The 14,639-nt window shown below is 36.7% G+C and overlaps 1 protein-coding gene across 1 annotated transcript in view; it reads left to right on the top strand.

The window, feature by feature from the left end:
* The window catches only part of ipo11 (importin 11), a 269,401-nt gene that overhangs the window by 815 nt on the left and 253,947 nt on the right, over positions 1 to 14,639 (top strand). Inside the window, exons 2-3 of the mRNA XM_088911299.1 lie at positions 7,299 to 7,443; positions 9,897 to 9,997. Coding sequence (XP_088767425.1) covers positions 7,306 to 7,443; positions 9,897 to 9,997 — 239 coding nt within the window. The 5' untranslated portion in view covers positions 7,299 to 7,305. The remainder of the gene's footprint in view (positions 1 to 7,298; positions 7,444 to 9,896; positions 9,998 to 14,639) is intronic.

Here is a 14,639-nt window from a genome sequence, read left to right as displayed (position 1 = left end):
TAATTAATCCAGCTGTTTCTTGAAAGAAGGTAGGTTACCTGCTTCAATAACATGGGAGGACATTATCTAACCAGGTAATGAATTGACAGCTCTTCTCATTAAGTATACTAACTCATAGATCTTCTTCAAGTTTTCTGGCTTGTGTTTCAGTTTTGATTCTGAAGAAGTCCTCCGGGTTGAATTTATCAGTGCATTTGAGGATTTTGAATGGTTGAATCAGGTCCCCCTGATTCCATCTTAGTACTGTTTTTTGTAACGTGATGACCCATATTGTATGCAATATTTAAAAAAGCGTGAGCATTGTACATTTTTAACACTACATCTCTTTATTTAAATTCTGTTTTTTTAGTTATAACAGTTATTTTACCCTTTTCATTGGTTCTGTATAAAGCTTGGATGAGGGAAAATGTGTCAACATAAATATCTTATGTTTTTGGAGGGATGCCCTCACTCACATTTGTATCCTTTCTTATGTTCTTAATCTTTGATTATAGAAGCAGCGAAAAAAGTTTGCCAATCCTTATCTGTAAACTTTACTAGTTCACCCGCTAGGCTACACCAGTACCAATCACAACATGGGGTGATATTCGATTCTGTCTTAACATTCAACCCACATGTGCAGCATATTGTCAAAACATCTTTTTTTCACCTCAGAAATATCGCTAGACTACGCCCTATACTATCACTAACTGTGGCTGAAAAGTTGATAAACACATTTGTTTTCTCTCGAATTGACTACTGTAATGCCTACTCGCTGGGGTATCTAAATCTACTTTGAACGAACTGCAGTTTGTCCAAAATTCAGCAGCTAGAATCCTGACCAGGTCTAGTTCAAGTGATCACATTACTTCTACCCTGGAGTCCTTGCACTGGCTTCCTGTCAAATTCCGTGTGGACTTTTTAAATCCTCATGCTCACCTGTAAGGCTCTGCATGGCTTGGCACCTCAGTACCTGTCAGAACTATTATCGCCCTACTCCCCACCTCGCAACCTTTGCTCATGTAATTCTGGTCTCCTAACTGTCCCCCAAGCCCGTCTACATTGTATGGATGACAGGGCCTTCTCCTGTTATGCCCCCAAGCTCTGGACCTCTCTGCCCAAGGAAGAGAGTCACCTTCTCTAAACTCCTTCGAATCCAGACTCAAAACCTTCTTCTTTAGAAGAGCCTTTACTTAACTGGTTCCATTCTTCACCCCTCTGCTTTTCCTAGTACCACCATCCACGGTCTCCTCTGTATATTGTAATTGTGTTTTTATCTTGTGTATTATTTTTATTTATTGTTGTTATCATTCTGTAAAGCGCTTCGAGAAGCCACCTTTAAAGGTGCTATATAAAATAGTTTATTATTATTATTAACATATCTGGGCATGCTACACATAGTCAGCTCACAGAAAGTATGGTAGCAGCTAATTCATTAGTAGTAATAATATCTAATTGACTTCTTATCAGTATGTTCCTTGTCAGTCATTTATGCATTCATTAATGTGTGTTATTCTACACAACCATAAAGCAAAAGGGCTACATTTTTATGAGGAAGTGTAGAACAGTTACAATTACATTATCTTAAAAAAAAAACTTTAAAATGACAGTAGAAGATACCCATTAAATTTTCTCTCCATAAATGAGAAAAACGTTTTGGGTGAAATAGCACAGAATGTGACGCATGTTGCAGAATGTCAGGTAGGAGGGCATGTGAGCTGGTTTCCATGTCTGTCCATGTGTTGGAACAGGCAGGTCTGTTTGTTCACATAGGAGCAGCTTGCTTTGCCTACTTTGTCCTGGCTTTTTGACAATGTGGTAAATTGCTTGCCTTGCAGAGTGCAATTCCTGGCTTCAATTGTCTACGCACAAGGACTAACATGTAGGGACATATCTTTCTTATAGGAACTACTGTTTGAGTTTTATTTTCTACCAAGTACAGTGTGCATTTCCTACTGGCCTTGTGATATGAAAGGATTACATTTGTGCAGTCAAAAAATCCAAATGTTTGTTTCTAATGTCTGTATTTGTTGATTTTGAGAGGACATGTGTATTGTACAGGATAAAAATGACCCGACCTCATCATGCACTCCTCTCTAAGTAAGTGTAGTTTGCGTAATGGCTGAAATGGTCAAAATGCTAGAAAATAGCGATAGTCTTGGGATGGTGGTTGGGGATTTCTGTGATGTTCTGCGACTTCATCTAACATTTCTTTTCCTGTATCTTCTCATTATTTTATCTTTTGTTAGAAAAATAGTTTGGGGAACACTAATGTGTAGCTTTAGCCATTTCTTCATTAGTGTTATTTGTATAGTTTTAACCTAAGGGATATCTGTTCGAAGTCACATGCTGATTCTGGATCGGAGATTACTTTTGACGCCATCACACAAACAGAAATGAAGCATGAGTGAGTAACACAGTGCCATTGTACAGTTCTTGACAATCCTGATTTATGAGCAAACAACCCTTTTAAGCTATTGCCTGTGGTTGCAGTTAAGAAATCAAAATAATGTGCAAGCTGTTGTTTAAGGTGCCCTGATTGAGGTTAGCTCTTTATGGATCTCTGCCAGTTTTTGCCTATGTATTATGAGAAATCTGAATTAAACTGATGAATAATACCAATGTCAAAAGCGTGCTGTAATGTCAAAATTTAATACAGTATATCCTTTAACAGATTTGAAATTTGACAACTGTTAAAGCATTTTCTTCTTCTACTTATCACTAGATGGCAGTGTTTCTGTTTGTGGTTTTCATTTTTCTGTTGTCCTCTTTTCCTCCTGGTTTTGATTTTTGTATTATATTTTTACAGGTTATCTTATTCCCAGGATATTACATAGACTGCTGGAAGGATGTGATTCTATAATCTTCCAGTACATCCTTCTACAGCACATTCTGGTTTCATACTGTAGCTATAAATGTTGGGACAGTGAAGTCCAAACTGCTATTTTTGCTGTATACTCAAGCATTTTGGTTTTGAGATTAAAAAATGAATGTGAGACAAAAGTAAAGATTGTCACCTTTTATTGCAGGATATTTCTGTGTGCATATGTTCTGACTGATACATCTTTTTGTCTTCAATCCCCCCTTTTTAGGTGAGTATTTGGAAAACATAAGCTACTGTAGTTTGGGGACTAAACATCTTGAAGTAAATTAAACGAATATCAGATGTAGTTTTTGGTTGCAAATCCTTTGCATGGAATAACTCCATCAAGCCTGCGACCCATTGATGTCACCCCAGACTCTTGGTTTGCTCATTTCAGATGCTTTGCCAAGCTTGTGCTGTAGCCATTTTCAGTTGCTGTTTGTTTTGGGAGGTTTCTGGCTTCAGTTTCCTTTTCAGCAAGTGAAAGACATGCTCGATTTGATTTAAATCAGGAGATTGACTTGGCCGGTCTAAGACTTTCTACTTTCTTCCTCCTGATGAGCTCCTTGGTTGCATCGACAGTTTTCGGTCATTGAATTGCCGGCCGATGAGTCTGGAGGCATTTTGTTTGTACAGTACATAGGCAGACAGAGATGTTTCTGTACACTTGGGAAGTCATTCTGCTGCTACAACGATTAGTTAAATCATCAATAATGAGCCAGTTCCAGAGACGGCCATGCACGCCCAAGCCATGACACTACCTCCCCTATGTTTAACAGATGAAGTGGTATGGTTTGGATCGTCTGCAGTTTGTTGCTTTCTTCACATTCTCCTTGCCATCTCTTAGGTAGAGGTTTATCATTGTCTCATTTGTCCACAAACGCCATGTTCCAGAGCTCTGCTGGCTCATCTCTTGTACTTTCTAGCAAATTGTAATCTAGCCTTTCTATTTGTGGAGCTCATGAGATGTTTTCATCTTGTGTTGTAGCCTTTATAAAACTGCTGTCGAAGTCTTCTGTGAACAGCAGAATGTGACACCCTCACCCCTACACAGTGGAGGTTGTTGGTGATTTCAGTGACAGTTGTTTCAGAGTTTTTCTTCACAGCTCTGATGATTTTTCTGTCGTCAGCTGCAGTTTTCCTCGGCTGACCTGGTCGTTGCTGATTGCTAAGTACACCTGTCATTTCCTTCTTTTTCAAGATATCCCAGACTGTTGATTTTACTGTACCCAGTGTCTGTGCTGTGGTTCTGATTGAGTTCTTTTCTTTCAGCATCTGGACTGCATGTGTTCTTTTATGGGCATTTCTCTAGTCTTTGTGTTGGTTTAAGCCTATTGACCTCTTGTCAGTATGCCTAGGAAGAAGGGAAGACCAAAGTCTTAAATCCCGCACTGCACATTCACAGCTGCACGTTCACAGCTCTTTTGTGCATACACAACCAGTGCAACAGGAAACACTTGAGGAATTTAAAGGAACACTTGGCAGCCAATTATCTCATACTTACATTATGCTCACCTGAGATGGGGGAGATTGAACTAAAACAGTACAACAAGCAGAGAAATACCCAGAAATTAAAGGTAGTGTTTTGTACTTTTCTCATTCATCTTTTACTCTCAAATCCAAATTACTTGACTATACAGCAAAAATACAAATTTTGACTTCACTGACCCGATGGTTATGGAAGGCACTGTATATCCGATGTGGTTATAATGTTTTTAGACAGATTGTGATCCACATACTATTAGTAATATTGCATACTGTCTCTTTTGGGATTGTCTTTTCAATTTTCATCTTCAGTATGCTTTAGTATCGTAAATGGCTTCTATTACTATAGTGTGAGTAGGGGATAGAACAATCTTTTATTATTTGTGCCATAAGCTTTAGTTCCCTAAGTGTTTTTTCTCTTTTAAAAAAAATAGGTTTTAACATTATATTAATATCTTGATTAACAAAAAAATAAGTCATGAATTGCTTTTCATAGGTGTTGATTCTGTCTGCGGGCTGGAGTGGATCTAGAGACAAGTCTGAAAGCAGTGTTTTACAGATGAATTGTAGTTCTCAGAGTCTGTAATTTAATCCTGGGTCTCTCCTGGCTGATGCGGTCAGTGATTGTGGTAATGGGCTGGGGACGGGCGGCTCCTACAGGCATTAAATTGCTAAGATGCATTAACATCCTACCTTGAGATACCTTGAGATCGTTTGCAACATATGGATATTGATTTAATGTTTAAACGCGTCGTATGGTTTTGACAAATATTTTATAGTCTTTTAGAATGCTTTTCTACTTTACCAGCCTTTTGACGACCTCTGTGATAAGGCTGCCGACATCATTATCTTGATCCAAGAACAGTTGTTTTGTCCTTGAAGACCTTTGAAATTTAATTAACTGTAATTAAGTGAGTTTTTTAGAACCCCGTATAGTCACTGACTGACCATATAGTCTGCACAGGGATTTTACCTTTTATCGTGTGATCGTTTTTCTGAGAACTAGCCTCTGGAATACTCTAGCTGCACAAATCGTATAATAGCAGGGGCTGCTAAAGCCAACTGCCATTTTTCATAGCAACAGTTTAGCTTCTGTAAAATACAGGTACTTTACCCTTGTGCCTGTTTACAGAATGCATGTGTTCATTTTTTTGTTTTTATGGATGTTGATCACTCTTGCTGAGCCAAGCAGACTGAGACGTTTGTTAGAGCAAGAGAGGTTACTAGAAGGGCAGCACGTTAACAGTCACAGCTGTTAATATTGTGGCTTTGCAGCTCTGGGGATATGGGTTTAATACCTTGGTGCAGTCTGTGTAGAGTTTGGATGTTATCCCCATGAATCTCCTCCCGATGCTCCAGTTTCCTCCCGCAGTCGAAAGACATACTGGTAGGTTAGTTGGCTTCCGGTGTGTGTGTGTGCCCTGTAATGGATTAGTGACCCATCCAGGGTGTACTGTGCTTTGTGTCCATTGCCTCCTGGAATAGACTCCAGCTCCCCTGGGACCCTGTATTGGATGAAGCAGTTAGAAAAGGGATGGATGAGTGAAATTACTGTAATGGCTAGCCTGCAAGATACCTGCTCTCATGTTGGACATGTTTAGATTCTTCTTTTATTCATGAATAGGGGTTTATTTAATTTTAATTGTGTCATTATTAACTACGATAAACATTTTACTTTTGCATTTTGCTTTATTACATCCTTTAATCATACCATATAATTAAGATATTGCACCTTTTTATGATTTTGAGAATTAGTCCCACTTTATATCAGGCTGATTTTAATGAAGGACAAATAAAAGGCCATTACTAGCATGCTCTTAAAACGCCTTCAGTAACTAATTGAACATTGTCTTTGTTATTGTTTTGTTTTTAAATGCATGCAATACAGTTACCAGACATCATCTGTAGCCAACTGTGTATTTAAAAGTTTGCAGAACGGGTACATTTTTGGCAGGGCAAGATTACCCGTCGTCTGTTGTCACAAAGTTTGTCCCAGCTGAAAGCGAGTGTTTTGTGACCCCTTCTTTTTGCGTTGCTATATTAGTGCTTTTCTCATTTGTTTATTCCCATGGGTTTCTGGAATGTGCACTTTTTGCATGATCCAATAAATTCATGTTGTTTAAAATATAATTCATGATGTCATGTGCATTTATTTGAATATTTGAAAAGTTGTTGATTGGATGTTTTTGGGGAATGACATAATGTGGTCCTTGATCTCTTGAGAAGTTGAAAATTTATTTCAGAAGAACAAACAAAAACTGGCTTACCACCCCTGAATACTGAATGAATCAGCTTAAGATGACAGTTAGAGCAGGGAACTGCATTAGCTTAGGTAAAAGAATGTGATCCCATACTGAAAATACAGAGCTGTTGTATAGGCTATATGCAGTCAGTTTAATTAAAAAAAAAAAAGACCTGGAAACACACTGTCCAGGGCATTACTTTGATGCTGGTCTATAAAAATGGAAATGGTCTCCATTTGTCACCTTAAAGTGCGTTTTAAATCTTTGTATAGATTTAGTTTTGACTCATATTAAGGATGTGCTTGATGCTTTTATTCAAAGAGACTTGTTTTTGCGCTGATCTATCCAGCTAACCATTGTTCTTGAGCAGTCCGAGTGAAGTACCTCGCTCAAGGGTACAACAGCTGAACCTAACAGTGGTTTATTGTGGGTGGAGTTTTCGTCGTGCTTTAGGATCAGTAGGGTTAACTTTTAGCGAAACGATTAGTAGTAACAGACCTATTTGTTAGAACTTATTGGATTGATAAAAGCTTAAACGTGTGATTCAGGCTGTGGTGCCCATGTCATCCCAATTATTATAAAATGTTACGAAGAGCTGATGTATAGTTTTCCTGCCTGAATTGCATGTGAGACCTCTTAAATGCCCGAATGTCTCAATTTATTGTCCAAATACCAATAAGCTGCCTAAGTGTTGTGACATAACTTTTTTTTAAATTTTCCCTTGTTAGATTTCCCATGGACATCCATAGTGCCAGCTCTGTAGTCCTGCAGGCTCTCACTCAGGCCACCAGCCAGGACACTTCAGTGCTGAAGCCAGCTGAGGAGCAGCTCAAGCAATGGGAGACACAACCGGGTTTCTACTCTGTACTGCTGGTAAGGGTTCATTGCTTCAAGCATGCAGTTGTGTAAAGGGGTCTTCATGTCAAAGGTCTGGTTCCGGTTTGTATGTAATGCAGTGTAATAGAAAATAAACATTTAGTAAATGTGAGAAAATATCCCTGCTCCACCCAACCATGCATTTTTTTCTGCTTCATTTTTTTTTTAAAGATTCATCTCATTTTGATACTTTGCAGCTAATTAAAGTAATTCAATTTGTCTCGGCACCTTTTTGGAAAAGTGTCACTTCATAAAACATTCAAACAAATTTGTGATCAAATGTGGTTCATCCTATTTCATTTTTTGTTTCCAATGGTCTCCTATACCTGGAATAACTGCTATTGATTTTCGTGCAGTTTCAATTTATTAATCCATTATGTTTTATTACATGAGTTGGATATTCATTATCTGTCCAGATGGTTTGAAGCTGCTCAGTTATTACCCATGGTGATACAAACAGCAGTTTGGCTTTGTAAATTAGTAATTCATAAAATCGCTTGCACAAAATTCATCACTGGGGGTCAGTGGGTCTAGGGGCTGATGGGGGAGAAAACATCACAAGCAAGATTCATTTTTTTTTAAGGGACACAACCAGAACTATTTTCATTAACTCTGCACCATCTCAGTATGGAATAGGAAGATGAAGTGACTGCTTCATTCACTGCTGTATCCACAAACGCCTGACAATTGTAGAGGTAAAAAATACTAGAAAGGCAAGATGATTGTGAAATCTACTGTATATTTGGTTTCGGTAGTCTTGTTGCAAATCAAATGCTGGGACTGTACTATAGGACAGAAGCCTTCTAGAGACTTGAATAAGAATCCAAAGAACAGCAGTTTCACATATTGTATTTTAAAGCTTTGTTAAACTGCAAGTGAATGAAGCACTCAACTCAGCAGCTTTATTGTACTGGCATTACAGTGCTGTCAAATGAGATTTCTAATGTACATGGTTGGCAATGGAGAGAAGTTTCTGTTTCAAATATCTGTATAGAAGTTTAGAATTTTCATTTATTCTAAAATGTACTAACAAAGAAGCTTTCTGAAATGAAATGTATACCAGGATATTTTAAAAATTCAATAAATGAATTGTGGAATCAATAGCATTTATTCTACTTTTAGTGCCTTTGAATACATGTTTGTTTGGGGTAGGTGATTGTTTGCTGATTAGTAATTCTTAGATGTATTTTTGTTTGTCTAGCTACTAACATTTAAACATTCCTGTTGGATTCATTGTTAGACATTACATGACAGGGGGTTAAGAAATATAATTTTGTGTTTTGGTCTTAATTACAGCCACTCATATGGATTCATTTCCAGATGCTATTCTTGCACAATAAAATATCTTCAGGATTGAAGAGCTTTAAAGTTGCTCCTAGAATCCTCAGATTGACAACTTTTGTTTGTTTCATGCTGCCTTAACTCTTTGGTTAAAGAAGTGCCTTAACCTCAGTCCTTACTTGGTTTAATTTTCATTTTCTGTTGTCTGCATGAGGTTTCTGTTGACTTTCTGAGATATTTTTTCAAGTCCTTTTGAACATTTTGAACAGATCTTCACAACTATATAAGGCTAAACTTTTCACTTATTATATCTTCTGTACAGGGTACATCTTTTATAGTACTTAAGTTGCAGTAACATTCTTCTTGTTTTTGTCTGAACTTTGTCTAGAGTGCAATTTTTGTATTAAGTGCTTCTAGACTGTTTTTGATAGTGCCTTGATCTTTTTATTTTAATTTGGCCATGGTTACAATATGTACAAGCCTAGTGTTTGCCTTTTATATTACCCTTTAATCCTGCCTACATACGTCAGTGAATTGATAGCAACATTTGTGTTTTTCATAAGCAGAGCATTGTATTCCATTTTCTTAACTATGCAGTTCCTTAACTAACAGTTTGTCTTTACTGGTATTAAATATAGCGTGACATGTCTCTGGCTAATTCTGAAAAATGATACATAAAAGGTACTATAATACAACAAAACAGGCATTCTTTTGCATTACTATGAATGTTGTTTAAATACATTGTGCAGCACTGAGTATGTTATTTACTGAAATTAGACCAGCATTCCCTGGAAACCTTCTTATATTACTCTTGGTTGAGAGATTTATTTAGTGGGTGGTTAGAAAAATAGCCTTTGACATTAACATTTTTTTTGTTCTGAACGTAAGAATTTGAGTGGAGTGACTGGGGAATGTTGGGCCTAATGAGATGGAGTTGGACCCAGTATTAAAGAATGTAATAATGCCTTTTTGTGTTTAGAAGCCTAAAATGTCTTTTTCAAAATATACCTGTCATACAAGTTCTGTGCAACTTAGTTTTGCAACTGCTCTTCAGCTATTTTTTATTCTTGGTGTGTCTATTCACATTATTTGTTACATTTGTGCTGATAATGACTGAAGCTCTTCAACATTCTGTATTCCTAATGTCGTTTTTTTCTGCTTCTTGACAGAATATATTCAACAATCACATGCTTGATGTAAATGTTCGATGGCTGGCTGTTTTATACTTCAAGAATGGGATTGATCGCTACTGGAGACGCGTCGCACCACAGTGAGTTTTTCTGTAGAAATTGCATCCTTTGCTTTATAGTTGCACACAAAAAATAACACTCTGTTGATTGTGAATACTCTGGTGTCTAAGCATTTTATAAAGAAATTCATATGTAATCAATTTTAAAGCTTAGTTTTGTCTTCAGGTTACCACCTTTCACTGAGGCTGGTGTACATCTTTGTAAACAGTTATTGTGCCTGAGTTCTTCCATACAGATGCAGCCATTCAAAATGGGTGCGTTATTTTGCGGCATACCCCGGTGGGCGTGTCGCGGTATCACGCAGTGTCACGTGGTTAATCGCGCATCATTTGACGCTCTGCCGGAAACTATCCGGCGTCACCTTGTAAAACCGCCAGGGGGAGCTTAACCTCTCATGTACAGCATTTGAGCCTTTAATTTTGAACAGTGTATTACAGCATGTTAATCTTCAGTCATTAAAATGTTGGTATATTTTATGAAAGCAAGATTGCTCAGTTGGACAAAAGTACACAACCTACCTTTATCAGAAATATTTATGCATCAAAGCCTTTACCGAAGATATTACTAATAGTATTAATAATGGATGACTTTGGACAAGCTGTATACTCAAAGTATAATTTCTTTAGCACATTTGTACAAGCACTTGGAATCTGTCCAAGCCATACTTTGTCAGGCATTTTGTTTTACTTCAACGGGCATAAAAACTTCCTTGCTTTTAACAGGGCGTTTCATAATTTCTAACTACGAAAATGATTTAAAATGCGACACCTATCATTCAACTAGAGCTTAAAATATCACAAGGAAAAATACACACCGGTATTCCATTTCTCACGTTATACCGGAGTCAACAAGCATACTTTTAGAATTTGATTAAAAGGGAATATAATATGGAATCGCGTGTCTCAAGAATTTAATAACGGTATGATTATATCCGTGTACTGCGGCAGGGCTGTGTAGGGCTGTTTCGCCTGCCTGCTCATGCGAGCTGACTGTAGCCGACTGGTCTAGGTGCGTGCCTGCCAACGGGCAGGTTGTGTGCTCGAATCCAGGTGGAAGGTGCTGGACCTTCCAGTTTTATTTATTTTTTAATCGCGTAACATATTACCGTATGCAAACTGTACTGTATACAGTATGTATATGTATATTTAATGTCTTAACTGTGCCCGTTTAAGTATTGAATATTCATATCTAATTTTACCACTGAAGGGAAATCTTAACATAAACATACAGTATATGGCTGGTCTCGGTACTTTAAAGAAAACATACACACCAGTATTCCATTTCTCCCTAAACATTGTAAGCTTCGAAGTCTTTAACTAACGTGATACCGGAGTCAACAAGCATACTTTTAGAATTTGATTAAAAGGGAATATAATATGGAATCGCGTATCTCAAGAAATTAATAACGATATAATTATATTCATGTTGCAAAAGAACTGCAACGGACATAAAAACTCCCTTGCTTTTAACAGAGCGTTCCATAATTTCTAACTACGAAAATGCCAGGTGAAAGGATTTGTAAACATATTTTGTTAAAGCAAGTCAGTTTTTTCTGCAACACATAAAATACATTTTTCCAAGAAAGTTTAGCCTTTGTCACTAATGAAACCACTAAATAAAGACATAAATATAGAAATCTTAAGATTTGTTTTATTTAATGTTGGTAGCAGGATGAACTGTCAGAGTGTATATTTTGCTCGCAAAGTTGCTGCAAGATGTTAACAGTGAAAAAGGTATTTAGAAATGAGTTATTTCAAGATGAAAAAGAAAACATACACGAAACATGGTTTCATTACGACCAGAATCGGTCTTGAGATATTTTTAACTTGATTTACAGTATTTGAGAGGTATGTCTTAACACCGATACTACAGTGCTTAAGTACTGCTCACGTATATGTTTCTAGGTTTATATTATGCATTTCATACGGTCAAATTACTTTTGAGCAACTAATAAGAAGCGCGAAACGGTATGCATTTTACTTTCGTTTTGTGCTGGGACCCGTGGATTGATTAGAGATCAAGTACATACAAGTCATTTTTTAAATGTTGTAGTTCGTCTTGAAAAAATGTTACGAGTACATCATCTATCAACAATCACACAGGTTCTGTTTCCATATTGCGGATTTTGGTTAGGTATTATCAAATCCAGTGGCGCTGTTAGTTTACTGAGTCCCATGTCACATGGTCTGTGATTGAAGCCAGTTAGACCGGTTTAATTCGTCACAGCCAGCACTCTTCAGGTGTGAGGGTCTTCTGCTCAGAATGAAACGCGAATGTTTGTGTATATTCTAATGGTAGTGGGGGCAGGGTGTGTGGGAACAGGTTTGGTTGAAATTGCATTAGAGTTCTATGTTCTTCACACCTGAAACATTTTCTCTGAAAGCATTTTCTTCGCAGTTTAACCGATCTTGTTACAGCATGTTACAGTTTACTTTTATTAACCATATTAATTTTAAGTGCTTAATGTAAAATCTTGTAAAAATATATTTTCATTTCATTGTTCAAATATACATTAAGTCTGACTATCATATAATAAGTTAAATACAAAACTAAAGAAAAAATAGGGATAAATATAATTCAAAATATTTTGCTAACAATGTTAACTGTTTATGAATAATAAAATGTATTAACTAAGGAGTAGGATGGCACAGTTGTTAGTATGTTTTTTGTTTTGTTTCTTTTTCATAAATACAACAGTAGTACCTGATGTCTCAGTGGCTTTCAAAATTTAATTATGCAATAAATAACCACATGTAAGACTCTGATGCTTAAAATGTTTAGGGAGAAAGTGGAATAATGGTGTGTATTTTTTCTTTAAACTACCAATACCAGCCATATACAGTCTGTAACGTAGGGATTTCTATACGTCTTTATTTAGTGTTTACATTAGTGACAAAGGCTAAACTTTTAGCTTCAGTAACGTGTACATATCTCCCCTTTTTATAAAACAACATGGTTGAAAACTGTTCCAGAGCCACTGTTGTTTCATCAGTGAAAAGTACATCATGAAATGCCTCTCCCTGTTCAATCCACTGGAAAAAAGAAAAGGAGCATAAAGCCTCTGATGGTCATAAACGATATTCATTTAGGAGCAGCATCAGAGGTATGTTTTTAACTGCACTGCATTGGAGAGAATACCATAGTGTGTTTTTTTTTTACTCCCTGGCGGAAACTCGCTTCCAGAAGAATCAGTATGGCTCAGAGATTAAATAAAACTTCACTCGCACCAAACAAATGTATATTTCTAAATATCACAACATGATCGAATTTAAGTCATTTTAATAACAATGAATAGTCACCTATGCGTTACAATATAAACATTTATATTGATTTAAATCGCGTTTAAATCACCTTTATTTAAAACCCATAAATAAAGCTGATACTGTTTAGACTTCCAATTATTTAAAACTGTATTAAAGCAGCACGATACACAATGCAACGTAAATCGCTATCTTTGTCTTCTGTGTAATAATGTTCACCTCTCTGTCCAGCAAATTTACAGGTTAAAAACAATACTGTTAGGCTGGGAAAACGATTTTTTTTAAGAAATACAAAATGAGATATAATGATATGTTCCGGCTTAGACATTAACGAAGAGCATAACGCGTGTACTGTATACACTCCAAGTACAACCCCCCTCTCTGCAGGAGTGCTGGCTGTGACGAATTGAACCGTCTCACGGGTATTTTCAAAGTAGGAGGCGAGATTTCCAGCGAAAGACACTCCCCCCCCCCCCCCTCAAAAACCCAGTAAGTACAGTACTTACTAGTTAAAGGCTAGGCTCCCGACTACGGCGAAAGGAACCCTTCTTTCATTAGAATACAATGAACATATTTTAGCCCTGAATGAATAAATAGCAAACATGGTTTACATAAAAGACATTTTTCCAAGAAAGTTTAGCCTTTGTCACTAATGAAACCACTAAAGAAAGACATAAATATAAAAATCTTAAGATTTTTAAAATGCATGACTTTGCTAAAATTTATTTGAAAATAAAAACAATTACAACCGCCAGGGGAGAGAGAGAACAGGGGAGGGATGTTGGTTTTGCATAAGGGGCGGGGCTATGGAAATTAGGTCTGTTTGGGAATGTGTAGTTACATGTTCTGGCTGTTTGTGAATTATCGTTGTTGAGTATGGAGTGTTGAGGTATTGATTTTGTGTAATGCTTTATGTTGAAAATTGAGGTGGATTTTGTTTATGATAAACAGGATAAACTGGGATGGGAGGAAGGTTTGGTTTTGCATAAGGGGCGGGATTATGATAATTGGAGGACTTTGCGAGAGTAAAATGGTTTGATATATTTGATTTTGTATTGTGGTTGTTATCTATGTTTTTGGTTGGTATTATGTTTATATGGTTGTTTTTGTTGGTTGGTTGTTATTATGGTTATTAATAATACGATCTATAGTTGAAATCTGAGCCTAAATAAAAAGAAAAAGCAAGTGATTAGGTTTATGAGCAATCTAATTACTTATTCGTTTAAAACGCTATATAAAATAAAGTTTATTATTAATTTGCTGCACAGAGCGGTGAATATTATTATGCATAAGACAAAGATAACGATCCTGATCAGTTTAGAAATCTGTGTACGCTGTAAAAGGTTTTTACTTAAACTTTTAAAATACACGTTTTGAATAGAAAGAAATCCTCTTCCTGTTA

This window comes from Atractosteus spatula, chromosome 3 (genome assembly GCF_055471065.1).
Source record: "Atractosteus spatula isolate fAtrSpa1 chromosome 3, fAtrSpa1.hap1, whole genome shotgun sequence".
Classification (NCBI taxonomy): Eukaryota; Metazoa; Chordata; class Actinopteri; order Semionotiformes; family Lepisosteidae; genus Atractosteus; species Atractosteus spatula.
The sequence above is the reverse complement of the archived record's forward strand: the minus strand, read 5'-3'. Positions and strand labels throughout refer to the sequence as shown.